Raw genomic sequence first — 27,979 nt, forward strand, 5'->3', positions numbered from 1 at the left:
AAAAGTTAAAGTCTTTTATTCCTAGCTTGAAAAAAAAAAAAAGGCTTAAATTACCAGGAAAATATTTACAGGACTAATCACATTTTAAGTCAGGAGATTGGCTATGGCGAAGGGTCACTCGATGTCCCTCGTTGGGACAGCCTGGGACAGGTTACATGACCTGCCCCAGGGGCTGCAGCCCACCCGCCCCAGTCAAGGAGAGGACCCGGCGTCCTCGCTGCCGACGAACGAAACCTCAGAGGCGTACCAGAGCCATTTTGCTAACGATTATGTGTCCTTTTAGTGTTTAAGAGAAACCTTAATTATTCTGGGCTATCTCTGTAGAATCATTCTAGAAACTCGTATGATTAGAAAACTCTAGAAAAAAAAAAAAACTTGTCTCCCCTACGAGACCCATGGCATCTTCCCAGGCACCGGCGGCCTTGGCGGGACGGGAATATGGAGTGCTGGGCTCTGTGAAGTCACGACTCGAACATCAGCTGCTTCGTCCGCTCAGAGCCCTCATCCCACAGGCTGCTGGACTGGACCGGGGCTTTGGTGCAAAGTACTCTGGAGAACATCTTCTTGCTCCTTCTCTGGAAACGAAACAACGGACACAGAGTCCCAGGCATCGTCCTTTGGCGAGCTGTCCTTGTCCAGGGCCTCCAAGATAGGCTGAGCCGGGTCCTTTAAATACTTGAAAAGGTTGAAAACCAGCATTGTAATTAGTTTGTCAGTTCGAAACACCGGACTTTCGACTTCACATTTACTTGGCGCAGTCCTATCTACCCCAGGTAGGACTTCCTATTCTGAAACAGCTTCTAAAATGAGAGCGCTCCCCACCCCTCACGCCATTGCTAACCCGAACGCGAATGTGTGGGCCCACTGAGGTCATGCCGTAGCTCGGGGAAGGCGAGCTCAGACTCGCTGCACTCAGTGCAGGCTTGGGGACGGTTCTCCCTGAAATGTCTCTGGAATTTAACTTCCCTGCGAAGGAGGAGGTGGTGGGGAAAAGGGGGAAAATGCGCCAGTGTTTTTCCTCAGCCCCCGCCCCTGCCGGTCACTTCCAGCTCACAGCCAAGAAGCCAGGCGTGCCGCAGGACGGTCAGTGCGGCCTCCCGGGCAGGGGTGAGGCGGCGGGGGCCTCAAGGCACAGAGCTGTTTCATGGCGGCCCACTTGCCCCCCTCCCTCCCGCCTCTGTTCTAGGCTGAGCCTTGGCCTTACTGCTGAGCGACAGAGACACCGGAACATCCGTCAGCCGAGAGCTGACGAAGGGCGAGAGGAACGTCAACGCATCACGCGCACTTGTGAGACCCCCCCCCCCACAAAATATAAGTGACACCTGGCTCGTTCTTCTCGTGGAACGTCAGTGCCCTTTGACAGAGGTTTTTCACACTTTCCCAGGAAAGTAAACTGAAAGCCACTCTGTTTGGGATCCACGCCCCAAAGGGACAACTTCACACGGGGTGGTGCTGTTTGCTCGGCTGCGAGAGACACACGAATGCAGGGAAGATTCTGAGGCCCACTGAGAGCTGTTATTGTGTGAAACTATTAACCAGGGGAAAACGCTGGGTGTGTGTGTGGGGGGGGGTGGGGGGGTGGGTGTTATGACAACACTCAAGATGAGTTCTGCCCTCTTGACAAATCTTTAAGTGTATAATACGGTACTAATTACAGGCAGGATGATGTACAGATCTCCAGAACTCACTTGCCTGACTGGAACTCTGCACACCGAACAGCGACTCCCTGTCCCCCCCCCCCCCCCCCCAGCCCCTGGCAACCACCGTTCTATTCCAGCTTCTATGAGGTGGAGTATTCTAGATGCCTCAAGTAAGTGGAATCATGCAGCATCTGTATGGAGGGTCTAGTAGGGAACATAACATGTAGTTCGTACCATGTCTGTGTACTTTAAATACCTCGTGACAGATGAAGGCCAACAAGGGACTACAGCTCCTTCTAGAAGCCCTGCTGTTTCTCTACACACTTGGACCTTATCTGATACCTATTCCTTCTAGATGTGACACAGTAAGCTTCTGTTTCCAGTACCTTGACCCCAAGTTTCCTACGAAGAAACCTCCAGAAGCAAATATCTTTAAATAGTCTTCCATCAGCTTGCTTCTGCCCCTAAGCATGTCCCCCTAGCGTTCTTGGAGGGCTCGGCCCCCTTGCGGAGCCTCGGAGGTGGGGGTGGGTGGTCGGGCTGTGCATGAAATCGACCTCTCACGAGAACCAGTCCACTCTTCTTCCTCAGGCCTTTCAAAACACTAGTAACATCCAGTGAGCTCTTGGTGCGCAAAGTTCTGTCTGCACAGCCCCGGGTGCTTTTTCTCTAGACTCCTTCCAAGTGCGCACATCTGCCCCACAGCCTGTGCTCTCGATCCCTGTCTTCACTGCCTCTCTACCCTCTTCCAGGCCTCTTGGGGGCTTCCTCCAAAAGGCACAGGTCTGATGTGCTGCAACAGGCAACCCTTGGCCACGCTGGGCCAGACCACCTTTGCCACCAGCCTCATGCCATTAAAAAAAAAAAATGGTTTTAAATTGTGGTAAAATACATGTAACATAGCATTTACATCTTAGCTATTTTTTTATGTATACAGCTCACTGGTATAAAATACATTCACCCTGTTGTACAACCCTCACCACTATGTCCAGGGCTTGTTTTTACCTTGCAAAACGAAAACTCTGCACCTGTTAAACACTAACTCCCCACTTTCCCCTCCCCACCCAGACCCTGGCCACGACCACTCTACTTTCAGTGTCCCTGAATCGGAGTCCTCTAAGTACCTCATGTTAAGTGGAATCAAACAGTGTTTGTCTTTTTTTGTGACCGGTCTATTTCACCTAGCGTACCATCCTCGGGGTTCACCCACGTTGCAGCATGCGGCAGAATCACCTTCCTTTTTACGGCTGCATAATATCCCATTGGACGGACATACCACATTTCGTTTATCTGCTCCTCCACCGACGGGAGCTTAGGTTGCCTCCCCCATTTGGCTGTGGTGAATCATGCCGTGAACATGGGCGTACAAATAACCCTGCACCACTTTTAATTCAAATCTCTGCGCCCGTGGCTTTGTCCGCCGCTGACCTCTTAAGTGTTACCAGGGGGCCGTGGAGCGCCGACACGTCACCCACTGGATGCGTGCGCACGTACCTCTTCTATTTGTAACGGGATGCTCGGTGGAGAGTGAAACCAGTATTTCACCAGGCCTCTGTATTTCAGGACCAGGAAGAAACAGGCCCCCGCCAGCATCGACAGGAACAGAAAGAGTCCCACAGCAATCACGATGATTTGCTGGACTTTTGTGGCGGCTGAAAAGATGACGCGGAAGTAAACAAGAGGCCCGTCCCACCCGTGGTACAAACGTCGGTAATTTCTCACCTGCCAACCGCTTAGAGAGAGGTCGTTTCCTAGTAAAACCGGGCCGACGCTGCCCCTCCCCCGCCCAGCCTCACATGCGTAGATGACTAGCCAGGAAAGGCAATCCTAAAATAAAGCAGCGTTAGCTGGTGCTGTTATTACGGTAGATCTCAGCATGAACCTGTGTTGCCTACACTTTCGGGTTCGCGTCTTGCCCCTTCTCTCCGGGTCTCCCCACCCCTACCACCCTTGACCCTTGGCCTAACAAGCCACCCCCGGTTTCACTACTCGGGGAGGATTCTTTGCCCAGGTCAGAAAGGACCTAAGAAGGTATGTTACCATCCATCGCTGTTTTGTAGCAAGATACGTTGCTTAAGTGTCCGGGTCTAGAGATGTTCCCTTTTTCACAAACCAGTTGCGCTTTGACTTGTAAACAGTATTCTCTTAAAGGTTTCAAATCATTCAACACGATGGAGGTGCTCCTGAAGGGGCCTTTAACCTGTGTCAAAAACACCAAGAAGCACGTATGTAAATGACCCAAACAGATGCAGCAGGAACACTTCCAGCTTTTTCAATGTTCCCCCAAATTCACAGCGAACACAATAACCAAAGAAAAAAGAGATCCTGTTTTGTTTTGTTAATTTTTTTAAGGTTTATTTTGAGAGAGAGCATGCGCAGGGGAGGGGCAGAGAGAGAGAGAGAGAGACAGAGAGAGAGAGAATCCAAAGCAGGCTCCGCACGGTCAGTGCACAGCCCAGTGCAGGGCTTGAACTCATGAACCTTGAGATCACGACCTGAGCCAAAACTACGAGTCTGATGCTTAACTGACGGAGCCACCCAGGCATCCCAAGAGATTCTGTTTTTAAAGAGTCACTGGCTTGGGGCGCCTGGGTGGCGCAGTCGGTTAAGCGTCCGACTTCAGCCAGGTCACGATCTCGCGCTCCGTGAGTTCGAGCCCCGCGTCGGGCTCTGGGCTGATGGCTCAGAGCCTGGAGCCTGTTTCCGATTCTGTGTCTCCCTCTCTCTCTGCCCCTCCCCCGTTCATGCTCTGTCTCTCTCTGTCCCCAAAATAAATAAACATTGAAAAAAAAAAATTTAAAGAGTCACTGGCTTGCAGGCGACAAATTTTATATGTGAAAACTGGTGAGCTGTGTGAAGGAAGATGCCGGTGGCTTCAGAGCTGTGTTTCTGGCTCTCAGGCCTCGGAGGGGGCCCACTATAACAACGCAGGGTCGGCCACTGGAATTTAGCAAATCCCAATTTCTGGGATGAAATTTTCTCCTTTAAAACTGCTTAAATGGGGGGCACCTGGGTGGCTCCATCAGGTGAGCTTCTGATCGACTTTGGCTCAGGTCATGATTTCAGGGTCAAAGGATTGAGCCCCAAGTTGGGCTCTGCATGGGGTATACAGCCTGCTTTCTCCCTCTCTCTCTGCCCCCCACCTTTCTCTCTTTCTCTCTAAAATAGAATAGAATAGAATAGAATAGAATAGAATAGAATAGAATAGAATAGAATAGCTTAAATGCCCAGTGTGTTTACTTATGTAATCAGGAACTGGCGGGATCCCAGATTCTTGAGGATTCTGTCTCCTCCCCACATCCCTGCTACTGCCTTCCTCGGGCCTCGCTAACTCCCCACCTGGGTCCCTCTAGTCAGTGGCTTCTCACTCTCCTCCTGGACAAAGTTGACATTGTTCCACAGGGAAATGAGGAAAAGATATATAATGGCAATATAGGATTTCTTTCAAAAAAAATTTTTTTTTAATGTTTGTTTATTTTTGAGAGAGAGACAGAGTGTAAGCCGGGGAGGGGCAGAGAGAGAGAGAGACACAGAATCCGAAGCAGGCTCCAGGCTCTGAGCTGTCAGCACAGAGCCAGATGCGGGGCTTGAACTCACGAGCTGTGCGATCATGACCTGAGCTGAAGTCAGACGCTCAACCGACTGAGCCACCCAGGCTCCCCAAGGATTTCTTATAAGGGACTGCTTTCCTACTTTGAGATATGGTAGAGAACGCTATAGCCATTTGAAATGGTGGTATTACACACGTTCAGTGCCGTGTAGATGAGGCCTGCTGTAGTACTGACTGAAGAAAGGCAATTATTCAATAGTACATAGAAAATCTTATTTTGAAAAATATAAAGTCATCACATTACTTATGAATTGTAGGATCATAGATGATTTTTTTTCCTTCTGTTTAATGGTGATAGACTGCCAGGACAGAGGAGAAAAATTTTCACTCATGATGTGACATAGGGCAATTTTAAGGACGAACTTCTTTTTGGGATTATTTCAGCCGCCAGTTGGCATTTCTAAAATTTAGAATCACAGACGACAGAGACCGAGACTGCTGTGCTTGGGAGGCCTGCTTGCAAGGGTAACTAACTATCTCTGGCATCTGGGAACTTGGAATCTGGGAGTGTCCCCGCCATTCGCTAACATTAGCAGCTAATTGTACCTACAATGTTTTTTATGCTGACCACCTGCTCTCCTTCTAGGAGTCTGTAATTTTGATATGTGCTAGGGAGAAGAGGCCCATGTAGCCAATAAAAGCCCTGGGCACTGAGTCTCTGATAAGATTCTCTACTAGACTGCATTACACATGTTGCCATAGCTTGTCATTGGAGTAATTGTGTCCTGGGTGGGTCTTTCGGGAGGGGATTCTTGGAAGCTTGTGTCTGGAATCCTCTGGACTTTGGCCCATGTACCTCTCCCTTTTGCTGACTTTGCTTTGTGTCCTGTTGTAATACGCCATAGCCATGAATACAACTATATGCCAAGTCCCATAGGTCCTTCGAGCAAATCTAGGTGCTGGTCAGAATTATTTGAACCCTAGAATCTTTTGTTCACAGAAGGTCAAAGTATAGCTGCTCCAGTTGATAAGGGAACAGAGAAATCCCTTCTGGAATCTTCCAGGCCTTCTCTATTCCAGTTGACCAGACTTTGACCTCTGATTTGCAGAAATGATTATTTCCTCTTCTCCCACATGATAAGAGTCTACTCGTCTGTGGGTTTTGCCTTCCTCCATGTTTCTAGACTCCCCATAAAGAAATGAGGAGAAAGCAATAATTTGTAAACTATGTCAGATAATAACTGCAGAGCATGGGCCCTGGGGCCAGAACGTCTCTGCACTGATGTGCTAGCTATCAGCTGCTGACCTTGAGCGAGTTACTTAACCACTTGGTTTCCTTCTCTGTGACACAGCTTGGTACGAAGATTAAATGAGATGATATAGCTGAAATGTCTGGCCCAGTGCCCAACACAAAGAAAGCCCTTGATAAACACAAGCTCTTATCATAAAACACTATAACTGAGGCGCCCAGGTGGCTCAGTCGGTTGAACGTCCAGCCTCGGCTCAGGTCATGATCTCACGGTTTGTGGGTTCAAGCCCCATGTCGGGCTCTGTGCCAACAGCTCTGAGCCTGGAGCCTGCTTCGGATTCTGCGTCTCCTTCTCTCTCTGTCCCTCCCTCATTCGTGCGTGCTCTCTCTTTCTCTCTCTCTCTCTCAAAATTACATTTTAAAAATAAATAAGTAAAACGCTATAATTGTTTCACAATATGTAAGTCATTATGCTGCTTAAACTTACACAGTTATGGGTGTCAATTATACCCCAATAAAACTGGAAAACAAACCAAAGTGATAATGCTGAATTTAGGAAACCATGAAGTCTACCCAGATAATAAAACCTCATGATATGCAGCTTGGATAGCCAGGCACTGCCGACGAGCTAAGGCCATCGTGTTTCTTCGTACCATGGAGGGCCGACCAGGCTGTGCTGGTCCGACCCACCTTTGTCAGGCGCACTGCCTGCCACGGCCCCTCCTCACACGGCCTGCATTTCTGACAGACCCTGGCAACTTGCAGGTCTCCAGACCCCAAGCCTTCTCACACCCTCCATCGTTCTCCCTAGAACTCTCCCTCTCCTCCCAGAAGACTTTTCACCTGGTCACATATGTCGCCTTTGCAAATCATTCAAACCGGAGGACTTTATATGACCTTGCAGACTGCAGTGAATTCCTTGTCGGAGAAACAGGCCCTCTAGAACCTTCTCTGAGCTTTACGGTGCCACCAAGCACCGTGAGCGCCCCAGACAACAGGAACAGCATGCTGTCAGGAAGAGAGGGGCCCTTCAGATCCACCTGGTAGAAGGGAAGGCTCGCACAGGTGGCAGAAGCCACGCGTCTAGAGGAGAAGGATTAAAGCTGGTTCAGGGCTCAGACTCGAAGGCAATGCTGGGACGCTCTGCCCCCCTTGTCCATTTATTATTATTATTTTTTATTACAGAGAGGGAGAGAGCGTGCACGAACAGGGGCGAGGGGCAGAGTGAAAGAGAGAGAATTTCAAGCAGGCTCCACGCTCCAACGCAGGTCTCGAGCCCACGGCCCCGGGATCATGACCTGAGCCGAAATCAAGAGACGCTCAAACGACTGAGCCACCCAGGCGCCCCCCTCCCCATCCATTCTAAAGTCTACTTTCTTTCGCTGTATCAGGAAGCCCAAAGGAAAGAAAATTAAAAACAAGGTAGAAAAATGCTCTTGCCTGTTGGATTCCTGCCTTTTCCCAGTAATGGACATAATACAAAAAAGTGGCCGAGAAGGCACGGACGTCAAAGGGAGAGGAGAGCCTGATGATAAGGGAGCCTTCTCCTGGCGTCACCCAAATGTTTTCGGGAGGCCCGACGGTAACTGAAATAGAATGACAAACAAAGGCAAAAAAATATACGTAAACATATACACATACACGCATATATATGTATGTTTTATAAATCACACAATATATGATTTTAGGGGCGCCTGGGTGGCTCAGTCAGTTGAGCGTCCGACTTTGACTCAGGTCATGATCTCACGGTTGACATGTTCGAGTCCCGACTCTGGCTCTGTGCTGGCAGCTCGGAGCCTGGAGCCTGCTTCGGGTTCTGTGTTTCCCTCTCTCTCTCTGCCCCTCCCCTGCTTGTGCTCTGTGTCTCTCTCGTCTCAAAAATAAAGAAACATTAAAAAAAATTAAAAATACATAATTGTATATATATATGTGTGTAAACACACACGTACGTGTATTTATAAATGCAATGAGATTGCATCCAGGCACATAAGACTACCAGAGACTGCTCTGGGCTTTACTTGGACGGCTACGGGGTAGGAAGCCCAGCAGGGCCACAGGGTAGCACCGGGGGCTTCCTGTCTTCAGTGGAGGGAGGGGTCCTTTGCAGCCATCTACCTGGAGGCCCAGAGCCAGTGCCCTTGGTCCCCCCAAGGACACAGCTTCCGTGCAAAGAGAGACCCACGACAGGCAAGTACAGGAACCTCCTGGGTTAAGCCCCAAGAGCCAGTATCTCTTACAGTAGCTCTGCAGGGAGAGTTTCCAGAGTCCCCACAAGGGACACGCGCAGTTACAAAAATCGCTGTACTTGGCCCCGAACATGGCTTCCTAAGAGGTATTTGGGACGGTCCCCAGGGAGATGCAGTTTATCAGTCAGGGCTCATGTTGACATAGGTGATGCCAAGGAACACGGCCGACATGCCAGCTTTCTCCACTTTCCAGAGAAGCCGCTGGAAGGTTACCCAAAGGCCAAATTTTCACGCAGAGGAGGAAGGGGTTTTGTTAGTCCTAATCTACTACCTATATACTTCGTATACGTACTTAATACACATTTTTACAGTTTCTTTACAAATGAACAAGAGTGCCATTTCCAAGCCTTTGAATGCAGGTCCCTTCGCTTATTGTAACACTACGTTCAAATATAGTTAACAGGGAGGGGCGCCTGGGTGGCTCAGTGGGTTGAGCGTCCGACTTCGGCTCAGGACATGATCTCGCGGTTTGTGAGTTCGAGCCCCGTGTGGGGCTCTGTGCCGACAGCTCAGAGCCCGGAGCCTCTTCTGATTCCGTGTCTCCCTCTGTCTCTGCCCCTCCCCTGCTCACACCGTCTCTTTCAAAAATAAATAAATGTTAAAAAACATTTAAAAGATATATAGTAACAGGGAACTAGTGTAGCAGAGAATAGTACCATAGTAAGTCTACTTGTTACAGCTTTGCTTATAGTTCCCAGGACCCGAGGACTATGACTCACCAAGCGCTATGCATTAAAAGTTACATTTCTCAAGTAGGCACTTAAAGCATGTAATTAACCAGAGAAACTCGGATCAAAGTAGAAGTTGGGCTGCATGAGTTCTTTTTTTTTAGTTTTTTTTTTTTTTTTTAACGTGTATGCATTTTTGAGAGACAGAGAGAGACAGAGCACGAGTAGGGGAGGAGCAGAGAGAGAGGGAGACACAGAATCCGAAGCAGGCTCCAGGCTCCGAGCGGTCAGCACAGAGCCTGACGTGGGGCTCGAACTCATGGACTGTGCGATCATGACCTGAGCTGAAGTCGGAGGCTTAACCGATGGAGGCACCCAGGCGCCCCAAGGCCGCATGAGTTCTTAAGAGGCCTGTTTCCACACACACCGTTCATACCTGCAGACGGTCGTATCACTGTGTGCAGTACCGTGCTCATCACAGTGGGGGAGGATTTCTCTTATGCCTCTGTGCTCTTCCCTGGGCTCTCCCAGGTTGGCGAGGCTTAGGCATCTGGTTTAGCTGCCCTTCTCTGTGCAAAAGTAACTGGTCCCTGCAGGGTTTGCACCCAGGCCCTCTGATCTCAGAGGGTGGAGATCAAGGTCCACAGACGCTCACAGACGCTGGCATTTACTCTGTCAAGCCTCTCTTTTGCAGCCAAGCAGCTGGAGCACAAAAGGCACTGACCTGCAGGCCCCGGCCACTTGCTGCACGCCTCTCACCTCGGTGGCGCATATTCTCTAGACTCTTCTGTGACTCACACATGGGAAGTGGGCCTGGAAGCAAGGGCGCCAGTCGCGACCAGTCACTTAATCCGCTGGAAGGTCAGCGCCGAGAGACGTACCCTTCTGAGAGTCCTGGGTCTGGAACCTGGCACCAACCTGAGACACCTGTCTCTTGAGGGGGGCACAATCTGCCTTCTCTCGGCACATGGAAGGAAGTCTGTTATCCGTGGGCAACTGTGGATACAACTTCCATGCACTAAGTTCTGACTGTAAACCAGGCCATGTGGACTTCACGTGTGTCCCCACAGATCCGTGTGGCCAAGCACAGAAGGCGGTTCCCAGAGGGGGAAACGGAAGCCTGGGGGTGACTGTCCTTGCCCAGAGTCGCAGCGAGTAAGCGGTAGAGCCGCGATCTGAACCTAGGTCTGCGTGATGCTACAGCCTGCCCCCTGCAGCCAGCTCCTCTTCCCCCGCCAAACGCTTGGGAAAGCATCTTCCTGTTGGTTCTCTATCCCCAGAGCATGAGTGCTGGACACAGCGATGGGGCCCCGAGGACCCAACTGCCTTGGTCTTTTTTTTTTTTTTTTCAACGTTTATTTATTTTTGGGACAGAGAGAGACAGAGCATGAACGGGGGAGGGGCAGAGAGAGAGGGAGACACAGAATCTGCAACAGGCTCCAGGCTCTGAGCCATCAGCCCAGAGCCCGACGCGGGGCTCGAACTCACGGACCGCGAGATCGTGACCTGGCTGAAGTCGGACGCTTAACCGACTGCGCCACCCAGGCACCCCAAACTGCCTTGGCCTTTATAAGCCACGGGCAGAGGATGACAACCCAGCTGGTAATCACCTGGGGGCACTGCTTCCCAGCTCAGGCTTGAAGGACAGAGAGCAGAGATGGACCAAAGACTTTCAGGATGGGGCTTGCTTCTAGTCCCATTCCTCTCCTGGGTGTGCCCAGTAACCACCACTTTCCCTCCCTCCCTCCCTCCCTTTCCTTCCTTTTCCCCTTTCCTGTCCTTTCTTTTCCTTTCCTCTCCTCTCCTTTCTTTTTTCCTTTCCTTTCCTTTCCTTTCCTTTCCTTTCCTTTCCTTTCCTTCCTTTCAATTAATTCCCACTTAGGTGACATTTCACAGCTCAAATGTGTGCTGGTTCTCTATTCAAGGACAAATAACTTGTCCACAGTAGACGATCAGCTGGCAGGGATCACACTGTCTTCTTTTTCCGTCCCTGCATCATCTAGCACAAACGGTTGACTTTTTTTTCTTAGCTTCCTATCTCAGCACATTTCAAACATGTAGAAAGTAAGGCGAAGCTCACAAGGTGAAACTGTTCCAATAAAACTTACAACCACAAGCCGGTGGGCTGGACGTGGCTTACGGGCTGTAGGTTGCCAGCCCCTGGTTTGGTAAATCACGCTCCTCTAGCGTCGGCCTCCACGGTCAGTACTTGGACTTGACCACCATGAATCCACCTGTTTGCTGGCTATGTGGGGTGAGAAGCAAGACTGAGGTGCACGGGGCCAAAACTGTTCCGTGAGGACGAAAGTGAAGAAAGGCTGGAAGTGATAAAGGACGTTTCAAAGCCAAGTTCTCTTACCATTCCTACAGTACCGGAAAGAAGGCACTGTCAGCCATGGAGAAACCAGGTCGTCTACCTTCGCTCGAACACGTAAAAAGGTGTCAAATTCCAGTCGCGGAAAGACTGAGTTGCCTTTTGGGGTGAAGTCACACTCTGTTGTGGTGATGTTCATACAGTTTACCTCCCCCTTGTCGCCGAGGTCAAACCACGTACTGCCACTACGGCTGAAAAGGAGAAGAGGATTTCACTTCACAGAATTCGCTCTTCTCCAACAGTTTCGCCAGAGCTGACTGTTCAAGAGGAGCTTTACTGACATACAATTCCCATAGCATATAATTCGCCCATTCAAAGTGTACAACTCAGGGGTGCCCGGCTGGTTCAGTCGGTTGAGCATCCGACTGCAGCCCAGGTCACGATCTCGCGGTTCGTGGGTTCGAGCCCCGCGTCGGGCTCTGGGCTGACGGCTCAGAGCCTGGGGCCTGCTTCAGATTGTGTCTCCCTCTCTCTCTCTGCCCCTCCCCTGCTCATGCTCTGTTTCTCTCTCTCAAAAATAAAATAAAATAAAATAAAATAAAATAAAATAAAATACACTAAAAAAAAAAAAGTGTACAACTCAACGGCTTTTAGTAGATTCACAGGGCTGTGCAGCCAGCACCACAATCAAGTTTAGAACATTTTTATTATCCTCGAAGGAAACCCCGTGCTTACTAGCACTCACTCCCAACTCTGCCCTAATCCCCCAAGCTCTAGGCAACCATTAATCATCTACTTTCAGTTTCGATGGGTTTGCCTACTCTGGACATTTCATATAAATGGGATCATAAGCTGCATGGTCTTTTCTGATCGGCTCCTTAAACACAGCATATTTTCAGGCGTGATGCACGTTATAGCATGTATCAGGGCTTCATCCTTTCTCTTTTTTTAAATAATTTTTAAAAACTATTTATTTCTTTATTTTGAGAGACAGAGAGAGAGAGAAGGGCAGAGAGAGAAAATCCTAAGCAGGGTCCACACCATCAGCGCAGAGCCTGACCCAGGGCTCAAACTCACGAACGGTAAGATCATGACCTGAGCCATAATCAAGGGTCTGACGCTTAACCGACTGAGCTACCCAGGCGCCCCGGTACTTGATCCCTTCCTGCGGCTGAATAATCATCATATGGATATAGCACGTTTTGTTTATCCCTTCATCTGTTTATGGATATGTCGGTTGTTCCCACTTTTTGGCTGTTGTGAATAAGGCTAAGAAATATTCACTTGCAAGTTTCCATGTGAATATAACTTTTCAATTCTCTGGGGTAAATACCTAGGAGTGGAACTGATGGGTCATATGGCAACTCAATTGTTAACTACCTTTCAAACCAGCTGCACCATTTTGCATTCCCACCTGCAATGTACAAGGGCTCCAATTTCCCCATATCCTCACCAACACTTGTTAAGCCTTTTTTATTATGGCCATCCTAGTAGGTGTGCTGTGGTATATCTCTGTGGTTTTAATTTGCATTTCCCTGATGAATAATGATGTTGGGCATCTTTTTATGTACTTATTGGCCATTTGTACATCTTCTTTGGAGAACTGTCGACTCAAATCCTTCCTCTATATTTTAATTGGGTTGTCTTTTAATTGTTGAGTTGTAAGAGTTCTTTATTCTGGATACAAGTCCCTTATCAGATATAGGGTTTGCAAATATTTTCCCCGTTCACTCCTACAACTTATGTTAACTCTTCAAACTTAGCCTCTATAGGCAATACCTTAGGAAAGATACTGCGTTCATACAAACCCCACTCATACTTCCCCCTAGTGTGGGGCTCATTTACCTCATAGCTGCCCATTTAGAGAGAATCTGCCTCACCCATATGAAAACACTGTCGACTACAAGGCCATATATTCTTAATATATATACATATACATATTTATACATGTATATACAAATATACATATACATATTTATAAACATAAAAATATACATATGTATATTTTTAATGTTTATTTTTGAGAGAGAGAGACAGAGTGTGAGTGCAGGAGGGGCAGACAGAGGGAGACACAGAATCCGAAGCAGGCTCCAGGCTCTGAGCTGTCAGCACAGATCCCAATGTGGGGCTCGAACTCATGAACCATGAGGTCATGACCTGAGTTGAAGTCATACGCTTAACTCACTGAGCCATCCAGGTGCCCCATAAGGCTATATATTCTTGGGGCACCTGGGTGGCTCAGTCGGTTAAGCATCCAACTCTTGATTTCAGCTCAGGTCAAGGTCCCACAGTTTGTGAATTTGAGCCCCACATCGGGCTCTGCACCGACAGTGGAGAGCCTGCTTGGGACTCTCTCTCCCCCTCTCTCTCTGCCTTTCCCCCGCTCGCTCTGTCGCTCTCTCAAAATAAATAAATAAACTTAAAAAAAAAAAGGAAAACCCTGCCAAATACAAGGCCATATATTCTTGTAAATGACAATGCATTCCCCAGAGCCCCAGTGCCACACCCCCACATGGGACTCTACTCTCCAGCTCTGACCTCTGACCTCAGGAGACAGACTTGAGAAAAACCAGGTAGGTGGCTGCTAGAAGCCTCAATGCGGGGAGCAGCCAGTGTCCCCTGTAAAGACAGGCTGTACCCCCACCCCACACAACTCCGGCCTGAAAGCAAGGCCAGGGGGGACAGAAGAGATGAGGCTGGGGATTGCTGTCGGTGGCTTTCACACACCACACGTGCTTCTAAGTTTTCCTCTAATCCTGACTGGAGGCTCTTCTGTCAAAGCGGCAAGTGGCAAGTGGCAAGATGAAGGCCGCTTCAAGGTGCATGTCAGGGTCTCCGCGGAAGATGCCTGCCCTACTCACATGACCACCGAGCCCTGGACCCCCAGACCCTGGTGGGGAGGGAGATCCCAAAGCACAGGCTACCTGCCCCCCTTCGATTGGGAGTGAGCTTCCCACGGGGTAAGTGATCTCAGAACGGGTAAGTCGTGCAGATACTTCTAGCTGCTCTAATCTTCTCCCGGCAGAGCCCAGCTGCTGAACTTGGGCAAAAGGCGCCCCACATTTCAAAGGCTCATTTCCCGATTTACCGGGGAACGGCCCACCCATGTTCCCCATCCTTGCCTCTCCTCCAAAGCTGGCCCTTTCTCAGAACTGTTTTTGAAAAATGTCTCTCCACCAAGGGGCTTTAAGGGGAAGAAACCATCCAAATTGAAACAGCAGCCGAAGCAGGAAGACCAGCAGCTTTGGGGGGGGGGGAAGGAAGAGTGGAAAAGGAAGCTGCATTCCGCATGCTGTCTTCGCAAAGGGTGAAAACAAAGGGCGCTTAGGTGAACACAGCCTCGAGAGCATGGCCCCGTTGGAGCCAGCCTCCCGCCTCTGGTCCTGGGCTCTTAACGCTCAATCAGCCGTCTGAGCCTCGCCCAGAAAGTCACGCTGGCTCCCCCTCCCCATGCATCCATTATGGACTGCCTCTGTCCCTGAATTCAGCTCCTTTTGAAAGCAGCCCTCACCACAAGCGGGGACACAGCATAGTGGTTAAATACTTGGACTCTGGAGCCAGGTTACCTGGGTTGAAATCCCAGTCATTGTGCTTCTCTTGGTCCCCTCATCTATAAAATGGGGATAAATTACGGTGTCTGTCTCCCCGAGCTGTCATGAAGGTTGAACCAGCGGGCATCAGTAAAGTGTCTGTGCCGGGACCTGTGGAACCAGCAGGCATCAGTAAAGTGTCTGTGCCGGGACCTGTTGAGCCAGTGGGCATCAGTAACGTGTCTGTGCTGGCACCTGTTGAACCACCAGGCATCAGTAAAGTGTCTGTGCTGGGACCTGGTGCACAGGAAACACCACGTAAATTATTTGTTAAACAGTTGGGCAGCTACATGCTCTACTGTTACAGCCGCTGTTAGATCACTTCCAAAAATGGTAAGTGTCCCCTTTGACCTTGCAGCTCCTCTGCTACAAATGTAAGAAGACAATCAGATGATTTATGTACGAGGGCACTACCTCCAGCAGCCTCCAACTCTCGACCGTCTACACTCGAGAGTGGGGAAGAGTGAAATACATCATGTGTGATACATCATATAATAAAACGAGCAGTAAAAATGTTTACAGAGATAATTACATGAGAAAAAGTGCTCAGACATTTAAGTACGTTCAGTTGAAAAAAAAAAAAAAAGAAAAAAGGAAGCAGGACCCAAAAGCACAACCCCAGTTTTGTTTCATTTTTACATATACACCAGCACATTTTCAAACCAAGTGCATGCATTTAGAAAAAAGTCTAGAGAGAAACACGCTAAAATGAGAACAGCGATTATTCTTAGGCTGTAAAGCATTGGATGTTTTAATTTTATTCTTTCTACTTTTCCGAGTGTTCTAGCCTTTCTGTAGAGAACGTGTATTGCTATTAAAATCAGAAAAAAAAAAAAACGAAATAAAGAAATGCTCTCAGAAGACTGGGCTGGTCAGGTTAGGTATGTTTAAGTAAATCTCCCGATTTTTAAATGTTGGCACTGATGGAGAAAACAAAAATTAAATATTGCAGGTCTAACACAGCCTGTAGTCCACATTGTCTGCAACCCGTGGTTTAAACTTTAAATTTTCCCATAGTGCTCAGTGTAATTTTCACTTTCCTACTGTGACTGTCAGAAAACGGAGGCACCGGGGCGCCTGGGTGGCTCAGTCAGTTAGTTGAGCGTCTGACTCTTGATTTCGGCTCAGGTCATGATCCCAGGGTCATGGAATGGAGCCCGACACGGGGCTCGAACTCACAAGCCACAGTATCATGACCTGGCTTAATGCTGAGTAGGGCGGGCCTCATGGGCACAAGACCCGTGTGGTGGCACACAGCCCCACTCTTAAGAGGCGCCCAGTTTGATGCTCTCCTGTTGCCATCTTGAAATCCTCACTAATTTTGAACAAGGGCCCGCATCATTTTCATTTTGCACGGGGCCCCACCAATTATGTAGCTGGTCCTTATGGACCGGTCCACTTACCATAGATGATTGGTACTTACTTGAGGAATAGATAAATGTAATTCAGAGATAACCCCTAAACCCTGGCTTAGAATCTATTTTTATGATGCAAATATTGTCACAATGGACATTCAAAGGTAAAAAAGAAGTCATCTGGAAAACCACTCCTCTGACACATTAACTGCCAGTAATTTTTCCCAGTTCTTCACCTGTTCTTGACCACAGAAATATTCCAAATTTTACACAGTTGCAACTATTACCAGATGACATACAATTATCCTTTTTTTTTTTTTAATGTCGATTTATTTTTGAAAGAGAGAGACGGAGCATGAGCAGGGGAGGGACAGAGAGAGAGGAAGACGCAGAATCTAAAGCAGGCTCCAGGCTCTGAGCCATCAGCACAGAGCCCGATGCAGGGCTCGAACTCACGAGCCATGAGATCATGACCTGAGCCAAAATTGGACGCTAAACCAACTGAGCCACCCAGGCACCTCCAATGATCCTTTTTAATAGTTGCCTCATGTTTGACTTCAAGTTAGGAGGACACAATTCGACATTTTTCTGCTGATGGACACGAATATACACCCTAACGTATATCTTCATAAATACAAGTGTTTTTTCTTTTTCTGATGGAGGCTTGTATTACCTGTGCAGGGGAAAGTAATGAGGGCATTTCTGTGGCTCTACTTTGCTGTAAGGGGCTGTGTTAACTGATCCTCATCCAGTGCTGTATCCACAAACCACACTCTCACAAGCACTGAGCATTACCACATCTTTAAATTGGGTTTAACTGGTAATATAAAATGACTTAGCCAACAATTTTAAGTCTTCACTTAACCTATGTAACAAGATAAACACATAACAATCGAGGATCTAGATTCTGCCTTTTTCTTCCCATGTGTGTTTATATTGCACATCAAGTGATGGCAAACTGAAAAAGCTTGCAAAACGGGTGAGAGAGGGAACAAGGGGCCAGAATACGGTGCAAAATGGAAAAATCCATTTAGAAATGGAGAATTAGGGCCACCTGGGTGGCTCAGTCAGTTAAGTGACTGGCTCAGGGCATGATCTCACAGTTTGTGAGTTCGAGTCCAGTATCGGGCTCTGTGCTGACAGCTCAGAGCCTGGAACCTGCTTCAGATTCTGTGTCTCCCTCTCTCTGCCCCTCCCCAGCATATGCATGCTCCCCGCCCCCCCCTGCAAGTAAACAAGCATTAAAAAAAAAAAGAAATGGAGAATTAGGAGTAATTAAGTGAATACATTCCTTAGTAGGCCAAATTTGGCCCATAAAGTTCAATAAGCCAGATTCTCAAACTTGAAGAAGATGAAGGCTAAAAGCCACCTCCTGCCCTTTTAAGACAGGAAGCCCTCTCTGAGACCAATGAGAGAACAGAGTCCCACCCAACTAAGAAGCCATGTGGGCAGACAGCACAGTCTCTGACACTTGCGTTGTCTAAGCCCGTGGATGGGGGGGGGGGGCGGGGGTTGTGCAAGCTCTGTCCTTGGAGACTTTAAATTTTTTTTTTTCAACGTTTTTATTTTATTTTTGGGACAGAGAGAGACAGAGCATGAACGGGGGAGGGGCAGAGAGAGAGGGAGACACAGAATCGGAAACAGGCTCCAGGCTCCTAGCCATCAGGCCAGAGCCCGACGCGGGGCTCGAACTCACGGACCGCGAGATCGTGACCTGGCTGAAGTCGGACGCCCAACTGACTGCGCCACCCAGGCGCCCCTGTCCTTGGAGACTTTAAAAGCACAGGAGAAATATCTGTTTCCAGCGGATTTGCTCGCAATGTTGCCACGAGGCAGGGACAAGGGTTCTGTAACGGCTCCCCCCACAACTCCCAGGAAGGACACCTACAGAAAGATCCGGCTTACTATTTATGCTGCACCTGGTAGACCACCGGCCTCGTGTCATTGCTCAGGGACACCGGCTCCCAACTCAGAACCCGCTCGGCATTGTACAGGCGAACCTTCGGGTTTCGAGGAGCAGGCAGCTGGGAAAGAGAGTCTCGAAAGGGGCAGAGAATAAGAGAAGGGGGAAGAGGGGGAGAGAGAAAGGGAGAAAGATCGATTACAAAAATATTTAAGTGCACGTCATCAAGCCATTCGTATGCAACTCCGTTTCTGTCCAAGTGCAGAAATGGTATTACGTGTCTCTCTAGGCACGTCCCCTCACCCCCGCCTTTGACTAAATTTGGCATCATCAACACAGTCTGTGGAAAAAAAGAGGGGGTTGGGGCTGCGTTTCTGCCTGCAGACTCCAGTTCTTTTTAAAATGTTTTTCTTTTCTTCATTTTTGAGAGAGAGAGAGAGAGAGACAGATTGCATGCATGTGTGAGCTGGGGAGGGACAGAAGGAGTGGGGACAGTGGATCCAAAGCAGGCTCTGTGCTGACAGCCAAGAGCCTGACACAGGGCTCGAACTCATGAACCGTGAGATCACGACCTGAGCTAAAGTCAGATGCTCAACCGACTGAGCCACCCAGGCCTCCCCCTGCAGACTCCAGTTCTCTCGAACAGGTCCTGGGTGCCGGGGTCTGGCTCAACTAGAATGCTTACTCTGTCTTTAATATGTATGTGTGACTGGGCAGGTTAACTTGACAGTCTGGGCCCCACTTTCTTTTTTCAGGAATAAGGGATAAATAACAGTATAGTCCAGAAGTGAAGGCTGAATTGGGGGCCACGTGACATGCATCAGCCCCAGACTTGCATTAGCAGCAGACGTGCATCAGGACCAAGGGTGCGTTTGGTAAACCTCCACAAACACATGCACGCACTCACACACATCCACACGCACACGCCCCAAAACAGGCGTGCAAAGCCCGAAGGCACGCGGAGGGGGAGACATGTCTTTTGGGGGGTGTTTTTCAAGGACCCCCAGTATCACGATCACCGAGATATCGCTTCAAATGCAGATCCCCAGTCCACTCCCCGGACCAGGGAATCCACATTCTCAACACGCTTCCCAGCCTATTCTTATGCACAATGAAGTCTAAGGACTACAAACAGGATAATAACACCCACCCCAGGGAACGACCACCAATGCCAGGGTCCCCCTCCCGGGGTGACCTGGAAGGCACAACCTCAGCAACCCGCCCCCCAAGCAGATACTTCCGCAGGACGGGGCTGGGGATCACAAGTGCGGGGAGCCTTTTCTCTTGCAAGAACACGCAGTCATGACGAGACCATCTCTGAGATGGAAAGATTAATGAGAAACGCCCAGAACGTGGAAAGCAAAGTGTGAAAAACATGCTGTTCCAGAATTCAGAGCAGGAAATTCAAACCACATGCTTTCAGTAAATGCATCCAATCTTGACGAACAGCGCCCAGCTCGCGTCTGCCGGCTCTTCTTCTGAAAGATGCGATACCAAGAGTCTGTGGCTGTTTTGTTTACTTCCAGGATGTTCGTTGTCTCCACAGCGATGAGCTCAGGCCCAACTCCGGGCTTGAACTCATAAACTGTGAGATCATGACCTCAGCTGAAGCCGGATGCTTAACCGTCTGAGCCACCCAGGTGCCCCTAGCATCTTTTCTTTTTTTTTTTTAATGTGTATTTATTTTGGGGAAAGAGAGGGCGTGTGGGGGAGGGGCAGAGAGAGAGAGGGAGACAGGATCCGAAGCGGGCTCTGTGCTGACTGAGACACCCAGGCATCCCTCAAATTTAGTGTCTTAAAACCACCCAGGTGTCTCTCTTAAACAGTTCTGGAGGTCAGAAGTTTGAAACTGGTGGGTGAAAGTCAGGGTGTTCTGTGTTCCTTCTGGAAGCTCTGGGGGAGAAATGGCTCCTTGCTTCCTCCAGCTTCTAGAAGCAGCCCACATTCTTTGGCTCTGACTCCTTCCCCCAGCAACACGGGGCCAGTTCCTTCTCTTGCTGCCATCTCTGCGGTCTCACTCTTCCTTCTTCCACCTTTCAGGGACCCTTGTGATCACACCGGGCCCACGAAGCCCTTCAATCCAGGGTCATCTCGTGACCTCAGGACCCCTCGTCACAGGTGCAAAGTCCCTTTCGCCCATATGGTAACACAGCCGCAGGATCTGGGGCTGAGGATGTGGACATCTCGGGGGAACGTTATTCCGCCCGCCACAGTGCTCGTCACCTTCCCCCCATCTCCAGGGAAGAGCCATCTCCGGGCACCCTCTCCCACCATCCCCACAATCCAGACGTTCCGCTAAGAAAGGAGGCACCGGGGGACAGAGCAAAGAGGAAGAGTTTCCACCCTAACTGAGAGCTGAGCCAGGAGAGAGGCTTCCCCGTAGTCGTGGAGGCTCTAGACGAGCCTTCGACTTTCTTTGATTTTCATTTTACCACGGTGGGGGGGAGGACCCACAGGTTTGCTCTTACATTTGGGCTTCTTGGAATGCCCTGTCTCACCACATTCAGAGAAGAAAACAAATCTTAGAACTGAGGATGTCACAAGGAAGTACATCAGACTGCCCACTCACTAACAGCTGCCTCTGCAACCTCTCAGAGGGCCTGCCCTTGAACGGCCTCACCCCTGTCTCACAGGCCACATGGGGCCCTCCCGGTTCCTGGGAAACACGGGGCCTGCCCTCGCCACTCCTTCTCTGGGGCTTTCTCTCCCAGCATGCCACGGCTCTCTCCCCCACTCCCTTCAGGTCTCGGTAGAGTGGTTTCCTGTACAAAATGCCTAGGGCATGGGATTCCCTGCCCCTGCCTGACCTGTCCCCATGGGGCTCTGAATGTGGTGAGACAGGGGATTCCACCTGGGTCCTTTGTTTCCACCAGGCACTGAGGAGCATGGATTCCAAAGCTGGACTGCCCGAGTTCAAAGCCACACGCTCCTGTAGTTGTTTAGCCACTTTGTGCCTCAGCTGTCTCATCCGTTAAATGGGTACAGTACAGACTTCACAGCGTCGTTGCGAGGAACGAATGGTTAGTTTTACAGGGCTGAGGACAGAGTGAGCGCCTCGTGGTCCCTGCCTCTCCTCACCGCCAGCAGTTTATCGACCGTCTCCCCAAGGTGCGAGAGTGGGGAGCTCCAGGAAGGCTGGGTGTTGTCGGACTTGGGGGCTGTTTTATCCCCACCTCCTGGAGGAGCAGGCACTCAGGACATGGGGCTTGAGTAGCCTACAGCCCAGCAGCGCGCTCTCCTTCAGAGACAACATAACCCATGTCTCGTCCTCAGCATCGCATCCACTCGAACACCATGCAAAACTTCGGTTCCCTTTTTCCTTCCTCACCTTATGCTCGGTCTTCCCTTTTCTGTGGCCTCTGCTGTGGCCGGGAGTGGGTGGCCAACTCTGAGCCATGACTTATCTGCTTGGCTCCAAAGGGTCAGTGTATTTAGGGTCATAGCACCTGCTGTCCAGGGTGTCGGTGAAGGCTCGGTGGGAAGAGAAACAGAATTTATGGACAAAGGGCTTGGGCTGGAATTCTGATCCTATCCCCCACAGCCACAGATCCTGCCAAGGCCCCACCTGAGCCTCGGTTTCCCCGTGAAGAGTGAGACGGTGCTGTCTCTCCCAGACTCGTAGCGAGGGGCAAATGCAAGACCACAAGTGAAAGGCAAAGCAGACCCTAAGTATATAATTTGTAAGACGTGACTGATTCAGGCCCCGGGCTGAGCACCATATCCAATGGTCTGAGCCTGATGGAGGCAGAACAGCGGCCCCCAAAGATGTCTGTGTCCTGCGAATATATGAGGTTACGTGGCAAAGGGGAACTGGGGCTACAGATGGAATTCAGGTCCCTAAACAAAAGACCCTCAAAGAGGGAGATTCTCCTGAGAGATCCGGGTGGACCACAACGGTGTGTGTCTAGAAGCTGGAGAGGGCAAGGAAGTGATTCTTCCCCCAGAAACTCCAGAAAGGAACGCATCCCTGCTGACACCTTGATTTTAGCCCAGTCAGAACCTGCATCTGACCTCCAGATAACACCCTGGTGTTGTTTTAAGGCACCGCGTTGGTGGTGATTTGTGACAACGATAGGAACTAATTCAGTCACTGTAGGTGGACATCAGGGCTTTAATGACAGCCCAGCTCCCACGAGATAAAAGCTCACAGTAAGAGCAGGGGGTACAGTGCTCCCCACTCTACCTTTTCTCTCCGTGGCCTCTGGGGCAACCGCTCATAAACGACTAGTGGGAAGAAGACATAACGTAGGTGCCACCTGTGGGAAGTGTGTCCTCTGTGCCTCACGACCACGGCCTCCTCCTATGCCACCTTCCTGCCCCCACCCACCACCTCTGGTCCACCCTAGCTAGACCCACCCAGGAGGCTTTATACATATTTAAGAATAGGCGCTCCTGGTCTCAAAAGCACAGTTTGGTTAACACACATCACACACAGGTAATAAAATAAAGTATAATTAACATTAAAATTAATCATTTAATCTTGACAACCAAAGACCCTTCAGGATCTTTCTCCATGGATGCGGCATTATGACGAACATCAACGATCCTACCTCTGACACCTTGCAGGGGAGAAGAAGTCAAAAAAAAAAACATCCCCTGGGGCACCTGGGTGGCTCAGTCGGGTGAGCATCTGACTCCTGATTTCCGCTCAGGTCATGATCTCAAGGTTCGATGGATGGAGCCCCACCTGGGGCTCTGTGCTGACAGCACAGAGCCTGCTTGGGCGTCTCTCTCTCTCTCTCTCTCTCTCTGCCCCTCGCCCACTCATACTCTCTCTCTCTCTCAAAATTAATAAATAAACATTTTTTAAAAACTCCCTGAATTCTCCACTCATGCTTTCTATCTCTCAAAATTAATGAATAAACATTAAAAAAAAAAAATCCCCTGAATCCTCAGCCATAACTGAGAAGTCGCTCTTGTTAGTAAATACCGGACATCAGCTAATTTACCTAGCCATTTGTCTCTTCCTATAAAGGATGGTTTTGTTTCCCTGAGAGTAAATGCGGCTATTACCTTCTTGAAAAGAATGGTGGAGAGAATAAAGTCAGATAATGTACGTAAGACACTTACAACCTTGTCTGACCTAGAAGACTGTCCCAATACATGGCGACTACTACTATTCGTTTATAGTTTGCCTCAAAACCTGCTGAGACTATAAGCAAACAGGAGTTACTCAATGACGTTCATTTGCAATGCTTTTCACGTTGTTGGGCGTTTTCGGTCTTTCTAAGCGCATTAGAAGCTTTGGTCAAATCAGCAAATCGTGGCAATGAAATTCTGTGGCACAAGTGCATTTCCAATCTACTGGAAAACTAAGCAGCGGGTACAATACAAAGAGAAGCCTCAACTCCTCAACATTTAGGTAAATTACTAGGTAGTCAGTTGACTTACGGCACTTTGGTGCACTCGACTAATTTTTTATCTAAAGCAAAGGGCCACCACTTAATGCATTACTACTGAGGGGAACAAAAGACGCCACCCCCAAACTTGCCACTTTGGCATGTTGATTATTTTGAACTAAAGTCACGTAAGAAACAGTTGGTGTAATTTTAGGACATTCTGACTTTCTTTTATTCCCTTACAAGCAAGAAATAGATCTCTCCCGTATCCTTCCTATCTTCCCATACCAGGAGGGAAGGGCATCTTTATTGCTGGGGAATTCTAGGCTGAGAAGGCTGTATAAATGAACTTTGTTAACTTTGTTAATTTATTACCCCCAGTTCAAACCCCCTCGTTTTGTCAAATCTCCACAAATAATTGTTTCCCGAGCTAAGAGGTATGAAAGCTGCCTGCTTTGGTCACTTCTTTGAGTCTCGTATTTTTATAAGCTCCTGTAGGTACAAATTCAATCTGTTTTTCCCCTGTTACTGTGTCTCATGTCAACTTAATTATTAGACCGGTTGAAAAACCCAGAAGGCAAGAAAGGAAATGTTTCCTTCCCTTACACTACAATGTAGGTCAGGTCCAATATTTCACATGTTATCTTTATAACAACTCTAAGAGATAGATATATTTATAAGTCTTCCCCTTTTAAAAAATTTGTTTCCTGGGGCGCCTGGGTGGCTCAGTCGGTTGAGCGTCCGACTTCGGCTCAGGTCATGATCTCACGGTTTGTGAGTTCAAGCCCCGCGTCCGGCTCTGTGCTGACGGCTCAGGGCCTGGAGCCTGCTTCAGATTCTGTGTCTCCCTCTCTCTTCCCTGCTCATGCTCTGTCTCTCAAAAATGAATAAACGTTAAAAAAATTTTAAAAATAAAAAAAATAAAAAATAAATAAATAATTTGTTTCCAATACCTTTATATATTTTTTTTTCTCTGACCATAAAAACAATTCCATGATTACTGAAAGACACTTGTGAATTATGAAAAAGTATGGAAATGTTTCTATTACCCATTTACTGTATAACCACTGTTAACAGTGTCACTTTGTGCTTTGACTAACACAGAGTTTCTCTAAAAATATCCTAGTTTTTTCATAGTTTGCTATGAAAACCTTTCAGGTAGTCACAGAACAGATGAGTATCACACGGCACTATTTTTCAAAGGATCTACGATGAAGTTTTTCTGATGCATGGGACGGACCCAAACTCTGGTAGAATACAAACAAGAGATCATTACTAGAAAGATGGGCATGGCCTCGGGCGCCGGGGCAACATCCAACTGCAAAGTTCCTATGTACTTCTCTCCACCCCTCCACTCCTGGACTCGTGGCAGACAAGTCACAAATGCCACACCGACCACCACTCCTGAGCTGTGGCACCGGTATTAAGTAACCACGGCTACCGCTTGCCCATTACCCAGCTCAGGCAATAACCAACATTTTGCCAAAGCCCACGTCCTGTCTGAAGGAAGCCCAGGGAGAGCTGCACACAGATTGCTCAACACTTGAAGCTGAGGAGGGGCGGAGTCAGGATTCAAACCCATCTGTCTGACTCTCCTAGGAAAAACGGCCTCTGCCTGGTAGCCGCCGGAGCTCACCCCCTCCTGTGGGAGGCTTCTCTCATCAAGGAGTTCTGGAATTTCAGGGCCTAAGTGATGCTGGCAGAAAACAACAGCAACAACCCGAACCCACACCCCGAGCTGCACAAGGGAGGACATTTCTAAATTCTAGAGCCCCAGCCCATGATAGTCTCTCCCTGGGAAAGAACCCAGCGAAACACAAACACATAGGCATCCACACAGAATAAATCTCCTGCCTACTTCTTCCTCCCCGAGGTCTTCTTGTCTTTTAGCATTTATATTTGGCTCACAAGTATGATCAGTTAGTGTCAGAGGTAGGAAGGAGGTTGGCCCAGGGACGGGGCTATCTGGATGGGAGCTGAGCTGGGATTAAAAATCTGGTTCCGTGGACTCCCTGCCGCCAACACAACTGGGGGTCCGGCCATTTCTGGGTCCTGCGCTGAGCGCCGCTCCCCCATCTATCCGACCCTGGGGAAATGACCATCTGGATCTCACACCCGCAGTTAAACACACCCCAGCCACGGTCAGACTGAGTCACATCTCCAACACGGAGGTCCCGGCCTGGGGCCGGCCGCCGCCGCACGCCGCTGCAAGGAAGGAAGGCCTGCCTGGGCCCCGCTTCTAACTCGGGCCCCTGGGGAGGGCACGCCGGCCAAGGCCAGGGTGAAGGCTCTGTGGGGCCGGCAGACGCAGCCCTGTCCCAAGCCCTGGATTCCGTTGTCCTTTGTTCGCGCTGAGAAATTCGGAGACGCCGGCTGCACCGGGTTGCACGGAGCCGCGGAGCGGAGGCGGGGGGGAAGAGGGGCGGCAGGGTATCCAGTTTCCCGCAGGAACGGGGTGTCTCCTGCCCGGAAGGGATGACCCGGGGCCAGGACGCCGGGAGGGACTGCCCGGAATTCCCCGCCGCCCTCCCCACACCCGCGTCGGGGCTTCGCGCAACCGCCGGTCCACTGCGGGCTCCCCGCGTACCCCCAACCCGTCAGGGCTCCCCGTGGATCGCTCACCCGCTCCGGGCACCCCGCGGACGCCCACCCAACCCGCGCTGCCCGGAGAACTCCCCCGATCGGGGGCACCCCCGCGGACCCCCACCCACCCTGGGCTCCTCGCGGAACCCGCCCACTCGTGGCAGCGCTCCGATTGCCACCCGCCCGCGACGACGCCTCCGTCCGGCCTCGGGGGTCCCGCCGGGCCCGGCTTACCTGCGGAGGGCGCCGCGGCGCCGCGGCCGCCGAACAGCAGCAGCAGCAGCAGCGACAGCGGCGGCAGGAGCGGCGGCGGCCGCATGGCCCGGGGCTCTCGCACCGCAGGCTCGGCGGCGGCTCTGGGGGCGGCTCGGCCCCGGCGCGGGGTCCGCCGAGCCGCTCACGTCGCCGCCCGGGCGGCCATGGCGACCGCAGGGCGCGCGGGGCCCGCCCCTTCCCGAGCTGCGGCGGCGGCGGCGGCGGCGGCGGCGCGTCCCCGGCGGCAGGACAGCCCCGCTCGGCCGCCGCCGCCCAGGCCGGCCCCTCCCGGCGCCCGCGCCCCGCCCAGCCCCGCCGGCCGCGGGACTTTCCCCGCGCCCCTCCCTGCCCCACAACACCCCCCCCACCCGCGCGGTGGCCGCGACGTCCCCGCGCGCTGCTGGGACCCCGATCCCCTGCCGGTCGACCACCTTCCGGCGCTTGCGACCCCTCTGGGGAGACCTCCGAACCCCAAGGCCCCGGGGTGGGCCGCGTGCTGAGCCTCGCCTCCCCCCTCCCCGCCCCCCACCCATGCACCCCACCCCCCACCGCCACCCCTCCCTCCCGCCCCCCACCCCCGCCCCCATTCTGTCTTCTCCTGACGCTCCCACCTGCGTGGGGGCACGCGATTCCCCCCTTCAGTTTAAATGCTGCCTTCTGAGCCTCTAAAGTACACACTAAGCTTTCAATCCTTATTTGAAAACCGGCTTAAGGCTGTGGTGGCTGGAAACGGCCTTGGGTGAAGGAAAGTGTGGGGTTCAGGGGAACAGTGGGCACAGAGCAAGGCGGAGGGAAAGCGAGAAACGTCCCACATTTCAGGATGGTGCGTGGGTTTAGGCCCCGGTCTGGGCTGCCGAGTGTATGAGGAAGTAACTTCTCCAGCTGGGGGAGCGCAGTGGGGTGCGGCGGGGCAGGTGGGGAGGCCTACTGTTCCAGCCTGAGCCGCCCTCCGGTTCTGCCAGCTGGAAGGATCTGGGTCATCTTGGTTCTCCCACGATGGGCTTTTAGACCCACCTGAGCATGGAAGGAAAGGGGCGAAGAAGAGAATGAGTGGGGGACATCAAGAATTAAAGAACAGCGTCACCAAGGCCCAGGTAGGAGTCTGCTGGGCTCCTTGGCCGCATAGTATTCGGCAACATAGGGCTTTACTTCGGGACTTCCTACAGTTTATTTTATTTACTTTAAGAAAAAAAAATTTTTTAAGTAATCTCTGCACCCAACGCGGGGCTAGCATTTACAACCCCGAGATTAAGGGTCACAGGCTCCACTGACTGAGCAAGCAGGGAG

The 27,979-nt window shown here is 50.5% G+C and overlaps 1 protein-coding gene and 1 long non-coding RNA gene across 3 annotated transcripts; one reads left to right on the top strand and one right to left on the bottom strand.

The window, feature by feature from the left end:
- On the bottom strand, positions 1-26,931 carry IFNGR2 (interferon gamma receptor 2). The gene is made up of 7 exons (XM_006935924.5): positions 26,672-26,931; positions 18,518-18,650; positions 11,713-11,918; positions 7,880-8,025; positions 3,681-3,840; positions 3,135-3,292; positions 1-675 (listed from the first exon to the last, which is right to left on the bottom strand). Exons 1-7 carry the CDS (start codon positions 26,754-26,756, stop codon positions 502-504), a joined length of 1,062 nt encoding a protein of 353 aa, XP_006935986.3. The 5' UTR covers positions 26,757-26,931; the 3' UTR covers positions 1-501.
- On the top strand, positions 643-3,521 carry LOC111556352. Of its 2 annotated transcripts, none has more exons than XR_002735799.2 (3): positions 643-773; positions 1,187-2,005; positions 3,204-3,521. It is a non-coding gene; the product is annotated as an uncharacterized LOC111556352 (long non-coding RNA). The 2 variants fall into 2 exon arrangements; XR_006584838.1 differs by having other exon boundaries at positions 675-1,083.
- Positions 26,932-27,979: the final 1,048 nt, after the last annotated feature.

The sequence above is a fragment of the Felis catus genome, chromosome C2 (genome assembly GCF_018350175.1).
Source record: "Felis catus isolate Fca126 chromosome C2, F.catus_Fca126_mat1.0, whole genome shotgun sequence".
NCBI classification, from domain to species: Eukaryota; Metazoa; Chordata; class Mammalia; order Carnivora; family Felidae; genus Felis; species Felis catus.